This window comes from Camelus ferus, chromosome 30, assembly GCF_009834535.1.
Source record: "Camelus ferus isolate YT-003-E chromosome 30, BCGSAC_Cfer_1.0, whole genome shotgun sequence".
NCBI lineage: Eukaryota > Metazoa > Chordata > Mammalia > Artiodactyla > Camelidae > Camelus > Camelus ferus.
Genome location: NC_045725.1, coordinates 9,196,041 through 9,214,081, shown reverse-complemented (window position 1 = coordinate 9,214,081; position 18,041 = coordinate 9,196,041). Strand labels below are relative to the sequence as shown.

General features: G+C 39.4%; 1 protein-coding gene across 6 annotated transcripts in view; it reads left to right on the top strand.

Annotated features, from left to right (window-relative positions):
- CDH7 (cadherin 7) overlaps positions 1-18,041 on the top strand; it is a 118,108-nt gene that overhangs the window by 42,758 nt on the left and 57,309 nt on the right. For 5 of the 6 annotated variants that reach the window (XR_004316293.1, XR_004316292.1, XM_032470740.1 and 2 more), the window contains 3 exons: positions 6,948-7,242; positions 10,818-10,937; positions 17,575-17,742. Coding sequence is in view for 4 of the 6 variants with exons in the window: in XM_032470740.1 (XP_032326631.1) it covers positions 6,948-7,242; positions 10,818-10,937; positions 17,575-17,742 (583 nt within the window). In the remaining 2 variants the exon portion in view is untranslated. Of the gene's footprint in view, positions 1-6,947; positions 7,243-10,817; positions 10,938-17,574; positions 17,743-18,041 lie in introns of those variants that run through there. The other variant, XM_032470742.1, reaches the window with a different exon arrangement.

The window sequence follows — 18,041 nt, the reverse complement described above, 5'->3', positions numbered from 1 at the left end:
TCCATACTTACCTTGACTTGGATACGTGGCATCTGGTCCTAGGACTGCTCTTTGCATAGCCCTGCTCTGGCCTCCTGGGACATGCAGTTTTTGCTCAACTTCTGCTCAAAAAGAAAAAAGCTTAAGCTTTCCAGGGGTTGGCCTTTTAACGGCTTCTGGTTGACGACTTGGAGTTGACAACTAAGTGTGCGAGGCAGTAGACCAGAGCCCTGAAGGGGACAACACGATGTTCTCCCAATTAAATTGGGTGACAAGGAGTTTTGATCAGTAAGGATTCGACTCAAGGCAGATCTGTAAGTTGTTTGAGAGTTTTGGATGAGACCTGGAGACAGCAACCAGAGAGAGGATAAGCTGACTGCGGCGGAGATTTTCTTTTGGGAGTTAGATGTGGCCTGCGTGGGATGGAAAGCACTTTTCTGAGCTGTTAGCACTCAGTCCCTGGTGAGAAAGATGTGGTTCTTAATGCGAAGCTCTGAGGAACATAGACTTAAATGTAGAACTTTTTTCAAACACAAGCAAGATCCCCACCTTCCCCCTGCCCCCCAAGGAAGGCAGGTACTTCTGCTGAACATAGACATTTTGCAAAATACCTCCAAATGCCTTGCTTTATTTTATCCTCACTTTAAGGTCCCAGGCTGAGTGGACATTTAGGATGCTGATCTGTAACTACCGGTAAACTGGGACTTAAGTGTGATCAAGGAAGCACGATTAGGAGCAGAGTGGAGATTCAGTAGCTGTCCCTCTGGTTCCCATGTATTGAGCAGACTAAGGATGAACTGAGACCCCAGACTGAATGTTTCTTGCCACTAGATTAGCGTGGACTTTTCCTGTGAAGAAAAATAATCTGAGTAGTCCCTCCTTTCTTTTAATGTTTTTGTGGGTTAGAAAGAGAAAAAGAAATGAGATGATTTTCTTGGCAATTTTAACCTTACCTGAGCACTTCATAAACTGTATCCCTTTCCTTTATTTCTCCGTGTGTGGTAATTAGTACTTATATTTCTTAAAACATGCGTCTTTCTCAGAGATGCTTCACAAGATTATATTCCATTACCCCGGACCACAGTGATAACTATAAATTAGGAATCCTTCAACCGGAAAAAAAAATGACTCATACACTTGTTTTCATTTGTAATATTTCTTCAACAGCTTGATAATTACATGGTAGCCAGTGGCATGTGGAAAATATCTATTAAAAAACATAATGAGGAAAGAAAACTTGCATGTAATGTGTGTATTCAAGCAGTTTTATTTCTGCCAATTATTGTTCAAATCTGCCCTCTCTGCTTATAATTTTAACCTTGTAAAAGTTTAGTAAAAGTTCGCTGTGTGAGTTCTAACCATCTGTAGTATATTTTTAAACTTAAAAAATCAGGAATCTATAATAAGTAAACCAACAGTATAAAATTTACCCTAGCCTCATATTCAATATAAATCATTCTCAGATGGATTTACATGCTGTTCAAAGGAACATAAGCGTATTTTATTTTGCTCAGCCATTGATATTCCATTTTTGTACACAAATGTAGTAGCAGTATAAACTTTTACTTATATAATAATGCATTCTGCATTTTTCTTATGCAAATGTTCATTATGGAACAATTGAATATAAACCTCTAATACTTTCCATCACCATATGTAGGTCAGTGAGGCTCACAGAGGCTTTGTTCGGTTTTATTTTTTTAGTGCCAACACTTCTGTGATAAACATGATCTCCTTACTAATACTTCCATCTTATGTCTCTGTTTGTTCTTTTTTTGTGACATGGAAGTTTAATATGTTGCCAAAGGCAAAAACGTTAAAAAGTACAGTCCTGACATCATAGTAATTTACCTTTGTGAATCACATTCTACTGCATCATCTCAAGTAGTTGTCACAAATGTTCAGTTAAGTCCAAGGGTAGATATTTTTAATCTGTGTTCTAGAGAGGAGGGGACTAAGATGCCAAGACAAGATCATCAGTTAAGATCAGATAACAAGCCGAGTTTAAGATGTTCATGGAGGGAAGAAAAATTGATCAGTATTTTGAATTGATTTTTTTTTTTTACTTCAGTCTTTGCTAACTTGAAGAATATTCACCATCTTTGGACTTTTTAAGACTTTTGTGGGTGCTAGATCAGGTGGTTTGTATCAGTTTGAATAATAGATGTAAGAAAATTGTCAGAACTGCAGTGCATGGATCTGGTTTTAGTTTTGCTTTTTACTGTCTTAAATTTAAAAAAAAATGGTGGATAAAAAATGAATCAAGGACATGAGATTCTGCCATCTGAGGGCGTCCAAGGGTTTTTAAAATACAAAACCCGCTTGAAGCCTTTCCGTGTGCGTCAGAAGTGCTGTACAAGACTAGGGAACCTGAGGAATAGAAAGCATGTCTGTCCTCCATGGTTCTTGGGGAACACAAACCTGCCCATATGCCAGTGTTGCTGCAGGCGCAGGAAGCCAGGTATCTGATCTCCATCTAGGCGGTTTACAGAATTAGGAGAACAAACCGGAGATAACGGGATGTTTTCTGTTTCATTCATTTTCTTTTGGCTTAATGCTATTAAAAATTAAAAGGACAGAAATTGAAATAAAACAAGCACTACTGTTTTACGAAGTGGATTATGAATTTACTAAATTTAATACAACAAATTATTGGTGGAGAATGTGGAAGATGGTGATAAAAGGAACCTAGCTCTTAAGGAGTTTATAAATGAAAGAAGAGGTTGGATGGGAAAACAGCCAAACCAGATTTGCAATATAAAGCAGAATTAAATGCGTTCTGTCATAGAAATTCAAACAGTGCGGCATGGGGGTGGGGGGACTGGATCGTTAAGGCTGCAGTAGAGGTGACTTTGACGTTAAGCCAGTTGGGTGTCAGCTGGTGGGTAAGATGTTGGACGACTTGTCTTGAAAGGGGTAGAGATGCTTGCTTTCCTCAGACAGTGGTGACCAGTCCCATATTCCTGGACCACTGATGGCCCTCTGAGACGCGGCAGAGGAAGAGACCAGGGAAACTGCGTATGGCCACATGGAGCCCCGTGCTTAGAACTTGGGGTGAAACCCATAGACCGTGGGAAGCAATTAAATGTGTTTGATGAGCTGTGTGACACAATTCAGTGTATGTTTTAGGGAGATAATTTCTGACATGCAGGGTAACAGCCTAGATGATGTGAGTTATTAAAAGTGGAAAGAAACTAGGGAGTTTTGTATTAGCCCAGGTGAAAGATTTTAAGGTTCTGAATTATGATTATTGTTCAGAGTGACTGATAAGGAATGGACTGATGTATTAGAGATAATGAGTGCGTACCCCATCAAGCAGGGGACGAGGAGAACCACGAGGGACTGTGAAACATATTATACGCTAGGCGCATGCACAGTGTGCTTTGCATTCTGGCCTGTGTAGATTATGGCTGAGTCCCACCCGGCAGAGTATTTCTTAGGTTGTCACCGCACACAGGGCTGGCATAGTGACACACTGGGTTCCCATCATGATTGGCTCTCCTTCCCTGCTGCTGCTTTCATCTTATCATGAACTGGACTCAGCTGAGGGGTCAGTGCGCCTCCCTGTTTGTGCCTGTTTGCCAAAAAAAGTTATTTAATGTAAATCTTTACTTTGGAGTCACAGCAAATATTTTGAAAAGGGTTTAGGGACACAAGCAGTAAAAGTGAGCTTTGGTGATTAGTGAATCAAGATTCTGTTGCTATTGTTTACATGAATCACGCGGTCCTATTCCCAAGGATATTTGCAGATGAAGTAGACGTACCGTCATGAGTTCTGCTCTGCCCCAGAGCACAGATATTTGTGCTTTTTTAATTGTGTTTTTCATTTATCGTTTATTTGTTCACTTACCATAATGTGGGACAACTGCATTTTTTTTTTTCCTGGCTAGAGGTTTCACAGTGGAGAGCAGTACTCTGTCCCATAAGAGTCAGTCATTTACAAAGATTGTGCATGCCTCTGTGTGTGTGTGTGTGTGAGAGAGAGAGAGAGAGAGAAAGAGAGAGAAGGAGAGAGGGGGACGGAGGGAGAGGAGGAAGGAGCACATGAGTCAGCCACACAGACACCTGTTAATTTCAGAACTCCATTCAGTAGTTCTGCACTTGCCCCATTTTTCTCTATACAGCATGCTTCTCCAGCACAGGATAGTAGTTTTTTCTGACAGCATGGATTTCACTCCACCTGTGAAGATTAGAATAGTGTGCATAATGTCACAGATTCAGCGTCTGAATGCATCTGAGAATTTTGTGTCCATCTTAACGTTTCAAAGTTGGTCCCCCACTTTCAACTGAAGACGCTCACACTGATCTTGCAAGGACTCTGAGGTTAGACTCAAAGCAATTTTCTGCTTGTGAATTTTGGCAGTGGTTACAAGCCTAGTGATGGTCCCAGCTGGGAGAAAAGTGTTGGTGCCGGGGAGGATGGTAGATTTCAGGGCTCCAGAAATTGTGTGTGTGTGTGTGTGTGTGTGTGTGTGTGTGTGTGTGTGTGTGTGTGTGGTGGTGGTGGTGGTGGAGGAGGAGGAGGAAGGTGGAAGAGAAGAATTCTGATCCTTGAATGACTGGAGAAGCAAATGAGAGGGACTTTTTAAACCTTTAAGCTTTCATGCTGTCAGTGATGGAGAACAAATGACAATTCCACATCATGTAAAACACATCAGAGCTCAAGTTAAAAATCAGTCGGGGTTTAATGGGTGTTAGATATTGAAAGGAACATAACCCCCACCTTTACCTGAATACCACAGGAACATTATGTCACCATGCCCTGAAAACAGCAATCAGTGGATGAGAATGAGTTTAATGAATCCTAGAGGCTGGTCTTATAAATGGGAGCCCCTAATGATATTCAGAGATAGCAAACCTTTGGGTGAGGACGCAGCCTGTGTATTACTGATGCGTTTCTGTGAGGAGGGGTGGGGGGAGTAGCTGTGAGAAGTGTGTGCGTCAGGGGGTGTACTTGAGGCCTTAGCTGCTTGAAAACAACTTATTATCGCCTGTCATCTGCATTTGTGTCTGGACTCAAGTTTTCGCTCTGTGTTGGTCAGTGTGGTAGAGTTTATTGCTAGTGTTTGGTGTCGAGAAAGGTCCCTCCTGGCGAGTCATAGAACCCCACCCCGGAGGGACCAAGCTGCTTTAGGATTTAAGGAGCGATCGGGCTGGGGGCGGGTCGCCTGTCCCCTCCTTCCCTGCGTTCTCCCTTGTAGCCACTTTTGCTGCCCTCACTTCTCAGGACACCGCCCCTCGCTCAGAGGCGGGATCCCGTTGCAGGGAGTGGAGACTGGGCTTCCTGCGAGCCTAGTGTTTTTCCTACTCTTGGTGCACCCAGAGACGGTGTGTAGCCTTTCTCTGCCTCGGTTTCCTCCTCTGTTAAAGGGAAAATAAGTCATTCAACGTGAGCGTTGAATGGGTTGCAATGTAGAAAACATTAATTGCTGCTGGCATGTCGGGAGCTCTCTGTAATTTAAACTTCAGTGGTTCTTAGCTTGCCTCATCTTAAATTAGATGGAAATATGGAGGTGACAGTAACCCTAAGAAAGACTTAAGAAAATTAATTAATTCATTGTATTTCAAGAAGACAGTTTCTCCCTATGCTGCATAATCATGCTGCAGAGTTATCCACTAGATAATTCCACCCTGAACAAATCTGATAATTTGTGCCAGATGTTAATTTTTTGGTATTATTTGGTTCTGCCTGAAAACCACAGCAACTGAAGGCTCCACCAGGCACCGAAGTGTTCTGGAGGGGAGCACCTGCACCGCGGTTACAGCTCCGTGGGAGAATCACTTAGAGACGCTGGCGGCACAAAAGCGGCGTCCTCGAAAACTACCAGGGAAGGATGGAAGTGGACCGGGCGTACACTCTCCTCGGTTGCTTCCTGTATCTGCTACGTCTATCACCTTGTCTTTTAAAGGATGAGAGCGTAGTTCTGCAGGGCAGTGAAAAAGCCTTGCCATTTGGTAGATTGGGTCTTTACGTCTGTATTCATTGCAGCCCAGAATCATGGCAGGTATAGGGGAGGAAAGAGCGTTGAAATAACCTGAGAAGTACAGCACTCAGTCTGTTGTGAAGTTCAGGAAAGTGTGTGATCATTCCTGAGCTTGCCCGGGTTCCCTTGTTCAACATCGTGTTCTGACGTACGGCAGGGCCAGCTCCAGCTAGGAAACGCGAATCGGCAGGTGCTGTCCCGGCTTTGGCGGCCGGGCTTAATCACGCAAATCTAATGCAGTTCTTGGTATTTCAGGAAAGGTTTTCCTTGAAGTCTTGGGCACATATTGATTTAAAATTCTGACTTCGGAGAGCAGTGTCATTTTTTTTTTCAGCTTCAATTTTTAAAATATAGAGCAGGTTTTGGAGACCAATTTAGTGACTGGACCTCCATCCGTACTTAATAATCATCAGAAGGAGTGGGAGTGGGAGAGGAGGGTACCCTTAAAGGATGTGGCGATTTCTTTTTTTTCTTGATTTTAAACATCGATTTTATTTATTTTTTTGTATTTTTTTTCAGTGGGGGTGGGAGGGAAGGGTACCCTTAAAGGATGTGGCAATTTCTAAGCACATTAAATAATATATTAGATCTAAATTTATCAGTGTTCTATAGCAAGTCCCTTTGCTTGGAATAAGACCAAAGCGACCAATTGTACATGTTTACTGAATGTCCTCTGTTCAAAGAAGATGGCTAAAACTGTCAAGGACAGACAAAACCAAAAATAACACTAAAAGTTCCTAACTTTGGGAGTGATAGAAAATCCCCTGGGAAATGAGACTGTTTCCAGGAAGGAATGAAATTGTCTTGCTCACACATTCTAATAGCCTTTTCTGCCGTGCGCAGGACACACCAGCTTATCTTCCCAAGAACAGTAAAAAAGTTCACATCCTGCTGCCTGATGTAAGAACTATTTTTTTTTTAATGTGTCTCCGTATCACTGCCTCTCTTGTAAGTTAATCTCATCTCACGTGAATTTTTCACCAGCTTCACTCTGACGTCGATAAGGGAGATGGCTCCATCAAATACATCTTGTCAGGCGAAGGGGCGAGTTCCATCTTCATCATCGATGAGAACACGGGGGACATTCACGCTACGAAGAGGCTGGACCGCGAGGAACAGGCCTATTACACGCTCCGAGCCCAGGCGCTGGACAGGCTCACCAACAAGCCCGTGGAACCCGAGTCCGAGTTTGTCATCAAGATTCAGGATATCAATGACAATGAGCCCAGGTTCCTGGACGGCCCCTACACGGCCGGGGTCCCCGAAATGTCCCCTGTGGGTAAGTCAGGAGCCAGCTGATTTTGCACCGTCTGATCTTAGGAGGTTTGTATTTAAAATTAAGTCGTCATAGGCACCCGGGGGCAAGAAAATGACACTAGTGTTTGTGTAGTGATTGCCAGCTAGAGTGAGGGGAAAGTTGGAGATGTGTGAGTAGCCAGCACCCAAATTCTATTTTTTGACACATCATTTTATTTATATGGAAAATTAGGAAATTCTTACTTTCACACAGTTAGCTCAGTGTCCTCAAGAAATCACATAGGTCTTAACAACCCCTTTTCAGTTTAATATTTAAAATTAAAAACTGATTATAAAATTATGCCTAAGAGGTTAAAAAAGAAAATCCTTCCAAACACAGCTACATGATGATCTTTTACTTTTCTTCTTGCTGATACGAGGATAATAAATCACTTTTTCTAAGCATCTCTCTGGGGCCGAGGTATCAGGCAGACCCCCAGTGGCCAGCCAGGCTAGCGTTGGGACCAGCTGGTCTGTTTGCTTTTAGAGTATGCTTGAACCCATAAACATCCATCCATCCATGTGCCACCACTAATCTTCTTGCAATTTCTCTAGAAATTTAAATGCATGAAAATTTATATTGTATTTATAATAATGGTAAAGTGATACTCAGTGTGAGATATATAAAAGAATAATGAAAGGCTGTTTTACTCAAAGGCCTTTTGACATTGCCCCAATACTGGAAAAATAGGAAATAAATTACTTTTCATATATACTTTGTTTCAAATACTATTAAACTTTGTTTTAAATTCCATTTATTTAGGTACTTTTAGAATAGTTTTCAGCCAGCATGTAATTTAGGTATGATCTTACAAAATAATAGCACCCCAAAAAATTACAGGGCTGGGATAGAGATCAGGTGATTTATATATGTATTCCCTGTTTATAGGATGGAAGGAGGAAGTTTATTTAAAGTAATAATTGAACTTGGATTTTAACACGTCTCAAGTATTTAACTTGAAAATGGTACCCGGTGTGATTTGTTTTACTTCAAGTAAAGGTCATTGCATTCGTTCCAGCATTCAGTGCACACATCCGCTACGATGGGGAGTGGAATTGCAGAGACGAGTATTATGTGGGGACTGCAATTTAGTGACCCTAAATTTCTGTTCCGGACGGATGGGAGAGGGAGCATTATGTGGGGCACCAGGGCTCTAGCTGCTGAAGGAGTAAGGGCCGAAAAAGAACCAGAGGAATCTAGACCCGAGTCAGGAGAAACTCTGAACCACAGTGGCAGCACCTCCCTATAATTAGCTTATCTGTAAACATTTCTGTGACGGAACGGGCTTGTTCGCAGTCTCTCAGTCCTGCCCACACCCTCAGAGTATTACCTGCCTCTGCTGTTGAATGACAGTAACAGACACAGCTACGATGCCAGCAGCAGCGAGAAGATTAGGGAGGTTCCAGAGAAAAGAGAAGTCACAGAGCCCTCCCCAAAGTAGTCATGTTTAGAAACACGAAGTTTTGAGGTATGTTTAAGCAATTCGGTTCAACTCCATACTTCTCCCAGGCATTTGGGGCATTCTTTGTGGTCTCGCTAAGATTTCCCTTTCCTGCATAGAACATAGCCATGTACGTTGGGTTAATGTGAGCTTAGCGTTCTGGACGTTGAATAATGCACTCTCGCTGTGGTTCCAGTGGGACCACTCTCTTATATCAGACAGCAGGACTGTTAGGTATACATGTAAGTCATATTAGATATTTGATGGATTCCAGCAGGTTCAGAACTTTTTAGAAAAGGATTTTCAAATGTCTTCAGGATTTACTTGACACTAATTGAGATCACTTGATTACTATCAAAATTTGAACTAAGAACAGGAAATGTCTATATAAAATGGCATATAGATTTATAGTGAGCCATAGTTTATCAAAATGTTTAACCAAATAATTATAGTAGCCACTATATGGTATGACATACACAGCATGAGTTTTCAGTGTTTATTATTCAGGCCTATTTTTTCATTGCATACTAACTAATTGTAAGATGTTAACCCAAACTCGTAAGCCCCTTGGAACACTTGTTGCCAGAAGAGCACAGAGAAGCATGAGAGTGTGTGTGTGTGTACGTGTGAGTATGTGTAATAGATTACTTAATGAACACTTCCGAAAAAATTATGTGACACACAATCAAATTCACTGAAGGATAGTTTTCATTATTTTGTTTGTTTCAAGTTGTCTTCTTTTCCAGTGAAGTAGAAAAATCAGTCCCTGAGCATCACCAGAATAAACACTGCTGTAAAGACAGTGCATTATAGAGGAACTAGAGAACATTAAAGTCATTGATTCTAACATTTTAAAATAATCAGGGTCTAATTCTTAAAAAGATATTTAAATATACATCATTCACCGTTTGGTCCTACCAAACATCCACAGGACATCATCTCCTAAGTCTATCAAAGGAAAAAATAAAACTTCAGAATTTAAAAAATGGTACCATGTAGATATAACTTCATAATTTCCAGCCAGTTTGAAAGAAAATGGAATTGATAAGGGAAATCATAATGTGAAAAAGAGAACAGATTTATGATAAAATGGGCGTTAATGACTTATTTAAGGCATTTAGAAAAGGAGATCTATATAGTAATACATCTAAAAGAGATGTTAGATTAAAAATGCCATCTTTTCCAGAATTTATTAGAAACCAACTTGAACCTTAAAAGAATACATAAAGGGACTTGTCTCCTTCCTGTCAACTAGGACATAAATGATAAAAGAGCACGTGCTTAAATATATAAATGAAGCAAATGTGAGTATCTGGTATTTTTAAGATCATATTCCAAATGGAAATAAAAAGAACAGACCACAGTAAATGCTTTCCGCATGGAGTTAAGTAAATACATAGTAAAATGAAGAAGTGATATAGACACTCTTGTCATACGAAATAGAGAAAAATAACCAATATTGCAATTTGTCAAGTTGCTGTGCTTTTTTTCCTTTGGGAAGGTTTGGTTTAAATGTTCATTTCATGCTTTTGTTTTTAACTCAGTTAGTGGAAACAAATGAGAAATAAAACTATGGAAAAGGTAGAGCAGCCACCGAGTATCCAGAGTATCCAACGAAATGTATCGATTGAATGTTTATTCAGTTTCTGATGAAGTTTCCATTTCTGTCTGGCTTTACTTTGCTACAGCAGTGAGGTCTCCTCCATGATTTGAGTGTCAGGATGCTAGCATATGTCATGCTGCCTTCTAGACAGGGATTCAAACTTACAGAGATTGCTCTGGGTAAAAACTTGTTACTTGACTTTGATGGATGAGATGCTTAAAATTTGAGTCCCATCCAAATCTGAGTATATATTCCTGTCTAGCTGACATCATCAGTCTTATATTTTGCCAATATATTTTCATATCCCTTCAATATTTGAGGGATTAATGATCATTTGTCATTTTGGGGGGTTTGTCTTATGCAAAAAAAAATCAGTTTTTCACGTCTCTTGGAACAAGGAACATAAAAACATTCAAAACAAGTCTCATGTAGAATTTTCAGTGTTTTGTGAGTTCTTAACGCTTTGTGGCATTTGGGAGTTTTTAATTCAGTGGTTTTTGGACTGGCATGTAGGGACCTCAGTGGTACAAGTGACAGCAACGGATGCTGATGACCCCACGTATGGCAACAGCGCGCGAGTGGTCTACAGCATTCTGCAGGGACAGCCGTACTTCTCAGTGGAACCGAAGACAGGTAAAGACTGAAATGCGCCACTCCTTGCAAAGCCATCCTCTATGTCCTGGCATAGGATTAGTACTAGTTACTTTTATTCAATGCCATTGGCACTGATAACAGACAGTATTTTTATTCTGCTTCTCCCAATGTGTGTGCTATGGTAATAAATAGCATGTTATTTATAGAGGCATTAGCACCTTTTAAGAATTTTTTATTACATTTACCAGTGTTCCTACCAAAATTAAACTATTACACATTGAGAAGTGTTTCAGCTGCTATCTTTTGTCTGTGTAAGAAAATGTTGATTGTTCGCTTCTAAAGTTTGTTTTGTTTTCTTGAATTAATTCGCATAGGAATGATATAGCGTCAGATTTAAATCTTAGGCAAAATCTCCCTGCCATGCAGTAGAATTTATAGTAGGTTCAGCTTATCTTTCTAGGGGCTGCTTTTCTCAGGGAAATTCATTTCATCGTAGCAATTAGGATGATGATCTGCTAAATCAAAAATGAAATTAAATGACTTTTTTAATTTTAGGAGGGAAAAAAATGTATGAGTTGCAAGTCTGCCTGGATAGAATATGTGATTGGCTAGATGTTCTGTTTTGTTCTGATGATGAAATAGTTTACATAAAGTAAGGCTATAATTTGGAGCCCTGTTTTCTTGGTTATAAAATAATATTTTATCTATTCTGTGTGTAGGGAAGCATGGGCAGGTGTGAGCCACTGATTTTCTCCATCATGTGAAAAGCCCACGTTTCTCAATTTTTTAAATAATTTTGCCTTTATTATGGAGACTAATTCTTCCTCAAACAGCCAAGTTTATGGTGTTGAATACTTGATAGTACTTATGATCCTCTATGAATATTTGAACACTGCTTATCCTGTTTTTCATATTATAAAAAGTGGTGATATTAATTCATTCTCAAATCACTGGGGGGAGTGGATAAATATTTTAAATGTCTTTTGAGAATGACAGTTGTCATGTGCAAAAACAGGGAAGTAAATTCCATCGTAGTTCATCGTTGCTTAGGATTTTCAGAGAGACTGCCTTGCATATTTTATACCAATGTTGGAGTAAAGTTTGGAAGCTGCCTAGAAAGTCTAACAGGAAGAAATGGTTCTGATTAAGCAAGTATTGAAGGAGAAGTAAATGAAAGTGTCTGATTTATGATACGAATCCCATGAATGTAGAAGTTGTGCTCGTGGTTGATTTGATAGATCTGAGAACCTAAATTCTGACACCCACTCCTTCCCTTATATACTTACTCTTGGCACCTAGAAAGACATTGACAAGCTTCTGACAGTTTGCTCACAAATTATACACCTCCTGCATTATATAACCTGTCCAAAAATAGCATGTGCTAATCCCAGAGGTTAAATATTTTGCTGCTACTAATGACTGGCTTGTGGTTTTCGCTTGCTGCAAGATAATAGATTTTTCACAAGCCCTGTGTAGGTTAAAGACCTCACCTGTTGAACAGCTGGACAATAATCTGTATCATGGGACCACATGATTAGTACTTCAAACTTAATTTTAATTCCCAGTCTGAAGGATCATGTATTACAGGAGATCAAGTTTAGTTCAATTTTGTTTGGGCTAGAGTTTTGAATGCTGTAATCATGGTAATCATTGGGACGTTCTTTCTATAGTCATCGGTGCAGAAATGCTCTAGGGGTTTTTGTCCTCTCTGCTCTCATAATATGGAGAATGCATTTTTTTTTTCCAAAAAGAAAAAAATAAGGAATTATGGGGAGAAAAAGGAATTGTATTTTTCTGACAATGATGGAAAATTTCCAGCCCTTAATCGCGTGAAGGGCTGGAAAGACAGTTTGAAGTAGACTTCCTTAGTTGATTATGATCCTTACCTGTGTGAGAAATAACATTATTTTCCCAACCCCTAAATCTAAGGGGTTTTGAGAAGAATGTAAAACTTTGACAGGAAAAATGCTGAAAATATGCTAAATCAAGGTTATATAAACATAGGCCCAGGAAATCTCACAATTTAACATCTAATTTTTTTAAAGGGGGATACTATTAGTAACGTTAATAATAATGATTACTATTTATGAATCACATAGCATTAACTTAGCATGGCTAAAATCTCTGTGCACATTTTCCATCTGTAGCTCTACTTACAGGCCAGATGCCAGAGGGTAAGTGTATTTTCTACCTTAATTTCTCCATCCACAAAACAGGAATGTGAGTAGCCCAAAAAAAACAATGTTGACGATTCAGCAGGCAAAGAGAATGGCACAGGGAACAAGCTAGTGTACAGCGTTAAAAGGACTGCAGAGATGCCCACCACCTTCATAGCGTCCCCAGATCTACTGGGAGATTGAAGATGCTTCTAACATGTTTGTCTAGTCTGTAACCCGCAAGCAAATAGATCCTGTTTTTCTATCTCTTTCATACACGGCAGGACTGGCTGTATCATTTGCTGTTGGAAGTGAAAATGCAAACTTCTTGTAAAATTAGTAGAGTTTCAAATGTCATCAGCAGAGCAGAAGCCAAACATGGGGCCAGCGTGACCGCACAGATCCCACGGCCATGAAGTTGGCCTTGGAAAATGGATGGAGTGTTAAATATCACTTGTCATTTAGGGGTTCATTCCTAACACAGAGGTGTGACGCCAGGGCGCCTTCAGTATGTGTTCCATGAATACTTGCCACATCCCAGCTTTATGTCAGTCGTGCAGTCACAACACAGCCCTCCTCCCAGATGGGCCCTTCACACGTGTTCTGTTCTGTGGTGTGGCTCACAGGGTGGAGGGCCCTCACTCCTGCCAGGGCTTCCTGAGGACGTCCCCTCACAAGCTCGGGATTAGACTCTTCGTTTGTCCCTTCTGGGGACTCTGGAATCCTTTGATGTTCCAGAAGCTTCCATCTTTACTATTTCTGGCTCTTCTCCATCTTTTCATGGTTCTATTATATGCCTCATTTTCAGGTAGATACACCAAATAGTACCAGGCTTAGATGGAAAGTTTAGGAAGAAATACAGACTTATTAGGAAGAGACAGACCGTGTACATCTGAGGCAGACTGAACGCATGGCGAGAACGGCCCCGCCCCGTGCGGTCGCCTGGACTCCAGAGTCTCATCCCCAGCTTGACTGTGCGGACCGCAGCCCCCGCTGATTGGTTGTTCCCTTAGCTGGGGGAGACTTCAGAAAGGCTTCTCATCTGTGATGGGTCGTACACCTACAAATTCGTCAGAAGCTTTCATGCTAACAGAATATGCTTAAAAAAAAAAATCAGTGGCTGGTAGGACATTAGAAAACATCTGAGGATTTTTTCCCAAACTAAAACCCAGACCGTTGTTGAATAATAGCAGTGATAAATTTATGTTTCGTATACTTTTTGTGAACATGGATTATAAATAAATGAAAAGTTCTGGGTTACTGGGTCACATGAAATATCTGTACAAAAATGATTATTTGAAAAATCTAAAAATCTGAGCCAGTCTCTTTTCTAAAGAGCTACGGGAGATGGTCTCTTTTTTTTTTTTTTTTTTTTTTTTAATTTGTTTACTTTTTAAATTTTGTTGAGGGGGAAGTAATTAAGTTTATTTATGTATTTTTTAATGGAGGTACTAGGGGATTGAACCTGGGACCTCGTGCATTCTAGGCATGCACTCCACCACTGAGCTATATGTACTTCCTCCCTACAGGAGATATTCTTGTCATAAGTGGCTTAAAATGATTGATTATTAAAAGTAAATATTATCTTCCATGAAAACCTCCCAGAACTGTGGGGATGTAACTAGACAAGACGAGCCTTTATCACTTCAGAGACGCAGTGTTAACGGTTTGCTGCTGTGTGTATGTGTCTGAGTAACATGCAGCAAAATGCAAATCGAATCCCATAGACAAGAATTCTTTTCCAAACACAGATGGCCTATATTTCAGAGTAAAAAGCTAGCAAAAGCCATAGGGCTAGCAGTCTGTTCTTTTTTTGATTGCTACTGTTTAAATTCAGTTCTCTTCCAACTGTTTCATTCTTGTAAAAGATATGTTTAATAATTGAGGTATTTGGAAATTACCTTTGCCGCCTGCTTATTTTTTTGTGCAAACTTTGTGATGATTTTTGCTTTGGAAGAGGGCTATTTATAGGATCACTTGTAAAGAGACAATTAGAGGTGTGAAAAATAAGTAGCTTTGACAACCAGACTTCTCTCCTGGTAATTCTATGTTTTCTTTCAAATAATGCCGCTAAGCAAAACCAGGAGACGATGAGGTGGCAGTGTTTCCTCTGCTGATTAGTTGAAGGGTTATGGACCACGGGCCTCTCTCCATCACAATAAATGTGCAGGGGTGCAGACTCACTGACACATACTGATATTGGAAGGAAAATGAGAGGTGAATAGAAATTCAAAATTAAGACTGAATGAGAGGGAAATTTTTCTAAAATTTCATTAATATTTTATCGTCTATGTGAAACACACTATTAGTCAAATATGCAAGATTGACAGTGCTCAATTTATAAAAAAAAGTATTACAAAAAGTAAAGGATGATTAACATCAAAGGAAGGAGGAAGTGATGGAAAGAGAGAGAGAGATGTAAGTCCCAGAACTCTTAGATGATAATCATTATGCTTGGTAACAGTGAGTCTTACTGAAGTCAGTGCTCGTTGTCTTGTATATTAATAGAGTTAAGAGAAGTATTGAAAACCAGACATGAAGTATTCATAGAGTTATCATGGCTCTCAGAAGAAAACGTCTCAGGCAGTGATCAACTGAACTGAATGGTATATGACTGTTTCTTCTGATTTTCATTGTGATATTTCAGCAGTTGACTGTAAGCAGTGTGTAGACAAGCAAAAGAGTCCAATGAAGGAGTTACTTAAGGAGACCCTGTGTTGCTGAGATTGTGGCAAGTGTCCAGCCCAGTTCATGTATTAGGATAAGTGATTGTTAAAACAACAAGAACAAAACCTACCCTCAAAGAAGTATAATTAAATGCCTAAAATACTGATGTGTTGTTGTGGGGGTTGTGTGTGTGTATGTGTGTGTGTGTACTTGATAGCTAGTGCTCAGAACGAAACAAAAATATGATTGCTTAAGATAGTTGTGAGTGTTATTTAACTTGGAATCTTGGGAACCAATAACACATTGGTTCAATTATTCTTAAACTATTGAGAGTTTTTCTCATCTCTTACCTACTCCAAGAATAGTTACCAAACTGTGGAATATTGTGAAGAATAGGGCAGGCCTAGTATAGTGTAGCCTTGGCTTGTCACTTATTAGGGCTGAAATGTAACATGCACAGACCATTATTACACATGTCCGTTGAAGAATCAGCATTTGAACAATTTAAACTGGCAGCTTTTAAAAACGTTTCATAAATTTGGAGAATATAAAAATATTTTTCTGCTGAACATGAGGAAAAAAGAACGTTTAGCCCAATTTGTTTATAACTATTTTCTTCCCAAAGAACTGTTGATAAACAACCCACTTTTGCTCTTGAGAAGTCATTGATACCAGAGTTTCTGTTCCTCAAATCTGGGAGTCACTGGGGACTTAAATTCTGACTTAAATTCTAAAAGTTAGAATCTGCTTAATATAATAGATTAGACATTTTTCAAACTAAGTCAATAAACAGAAAGGTTCCAGGCGGGCAGGAAAGACATTGTCGTCATTGGCAATGATGAAAGTACAAGAAATGATTAAGTAGGATTCTGGACTCCTTGGAGAATCTAATTAGTGAAGATGGACCCAAGATATTGCTCGTTTCAACATCTATATAGAGCAATATTGAACACATTTTCATTTGATATTATCTCTGTGTATACACTAAATTTATTATATTAAGTATATACATCATTTTATAGATTTACATATAACATAAACTAAATTCTATCCCATAGATTCTGTTGCCTAATATACTTACATAATAAGTGGGTATTAACATAAAACAACTAATTTACTGCAGTAATGATCATTCAGTCAAGTTTTCCCATCAAGCAACATGAAATTCTGATATCAATTTCTCATACCTCTGAAGTCTTAAGGGCTAGCCATACTAAATGCAACTGATTAGAAATGAACAACAAAACATGTTAATGTTTTTAGCGTCTTGATTTTCATTAACACAGTGATGCTCATCTTTACTGCTTTTTCTCAGACCTTTAGATGCAGCATAAGATCATCCAGCAGCACAGTCTGGAAAGCTGTTTTGCTTATAAATAACTGTCATTCTTTTCTTTATAGAATATTTAGTTATTTTGCTAGAAGAGAGCTGGTAGGGACCAGAGCTGAAAGGTTTATGATGAATTTCACATCACTGGGAATTAAGTTGTTGAAGAGGGTGAAAGAGAAAAAGAGAAGTCTGTTGTCATACACTTGTGTAGGCGACCGCCCATTCTTCTAGTTGAGTACATTTTTATTTTAAGTTGGTGTTTCCTGAACCACATTTCCATAAAACCTAAAGATAATTCTCTCTCCACCCTGCTCTTCCAAATTACGGCATTTTCCATGTTTTGTAATATTGTATATGATTATTGTATCCCTTGGTCTTTAATATGGATTGAAATTGTTAAAAGTGAACAACAAAACAGCAAAAGGCAGCAACTCCAGAGCTGTTTTCTGCCTGTATCAGTGTTCTTCACTAGTATAAATGCAGTGATTCATGATGTATTTTACTGGGATTTGAAATTTTACAGGAGTCATCAAGACCGCCCTTCCAAACATGGATAGAGAGGCTAAAGACCAGTATTTGCTTGTTATCCAGGCAAAGGATATGGTTGGTCAAAACGGAGGACTCTCTGGAACCACGTCAGTCACCGTGACCCTAAGTGATGTGAACGATAACCCGCCTCGCTTTCCTCGAAGTAAGCTGACCTGTTGCATGTCACAGGCATTCGCTCTCCTTTCTAGCTTATAAGAATGTCTTTAGAAAGGAATTTTTCCAAACAAATAATTATCCTAACTACATTCTCCCACAGTTTTATCAGGGACGGGATTTTTAATTCAGTAATACGGAATAACTGAAGGGCATTGAAAACAAATAGAAATAATTGTATCTTTGTGTTCTTTCTATCTTAAATAAATTTTTTCTGTTGTTCACATTTTGAATACTAGACAACTATTAAGTTCGTTTATGCATTAACCTTTTTATTCAAAGACATGC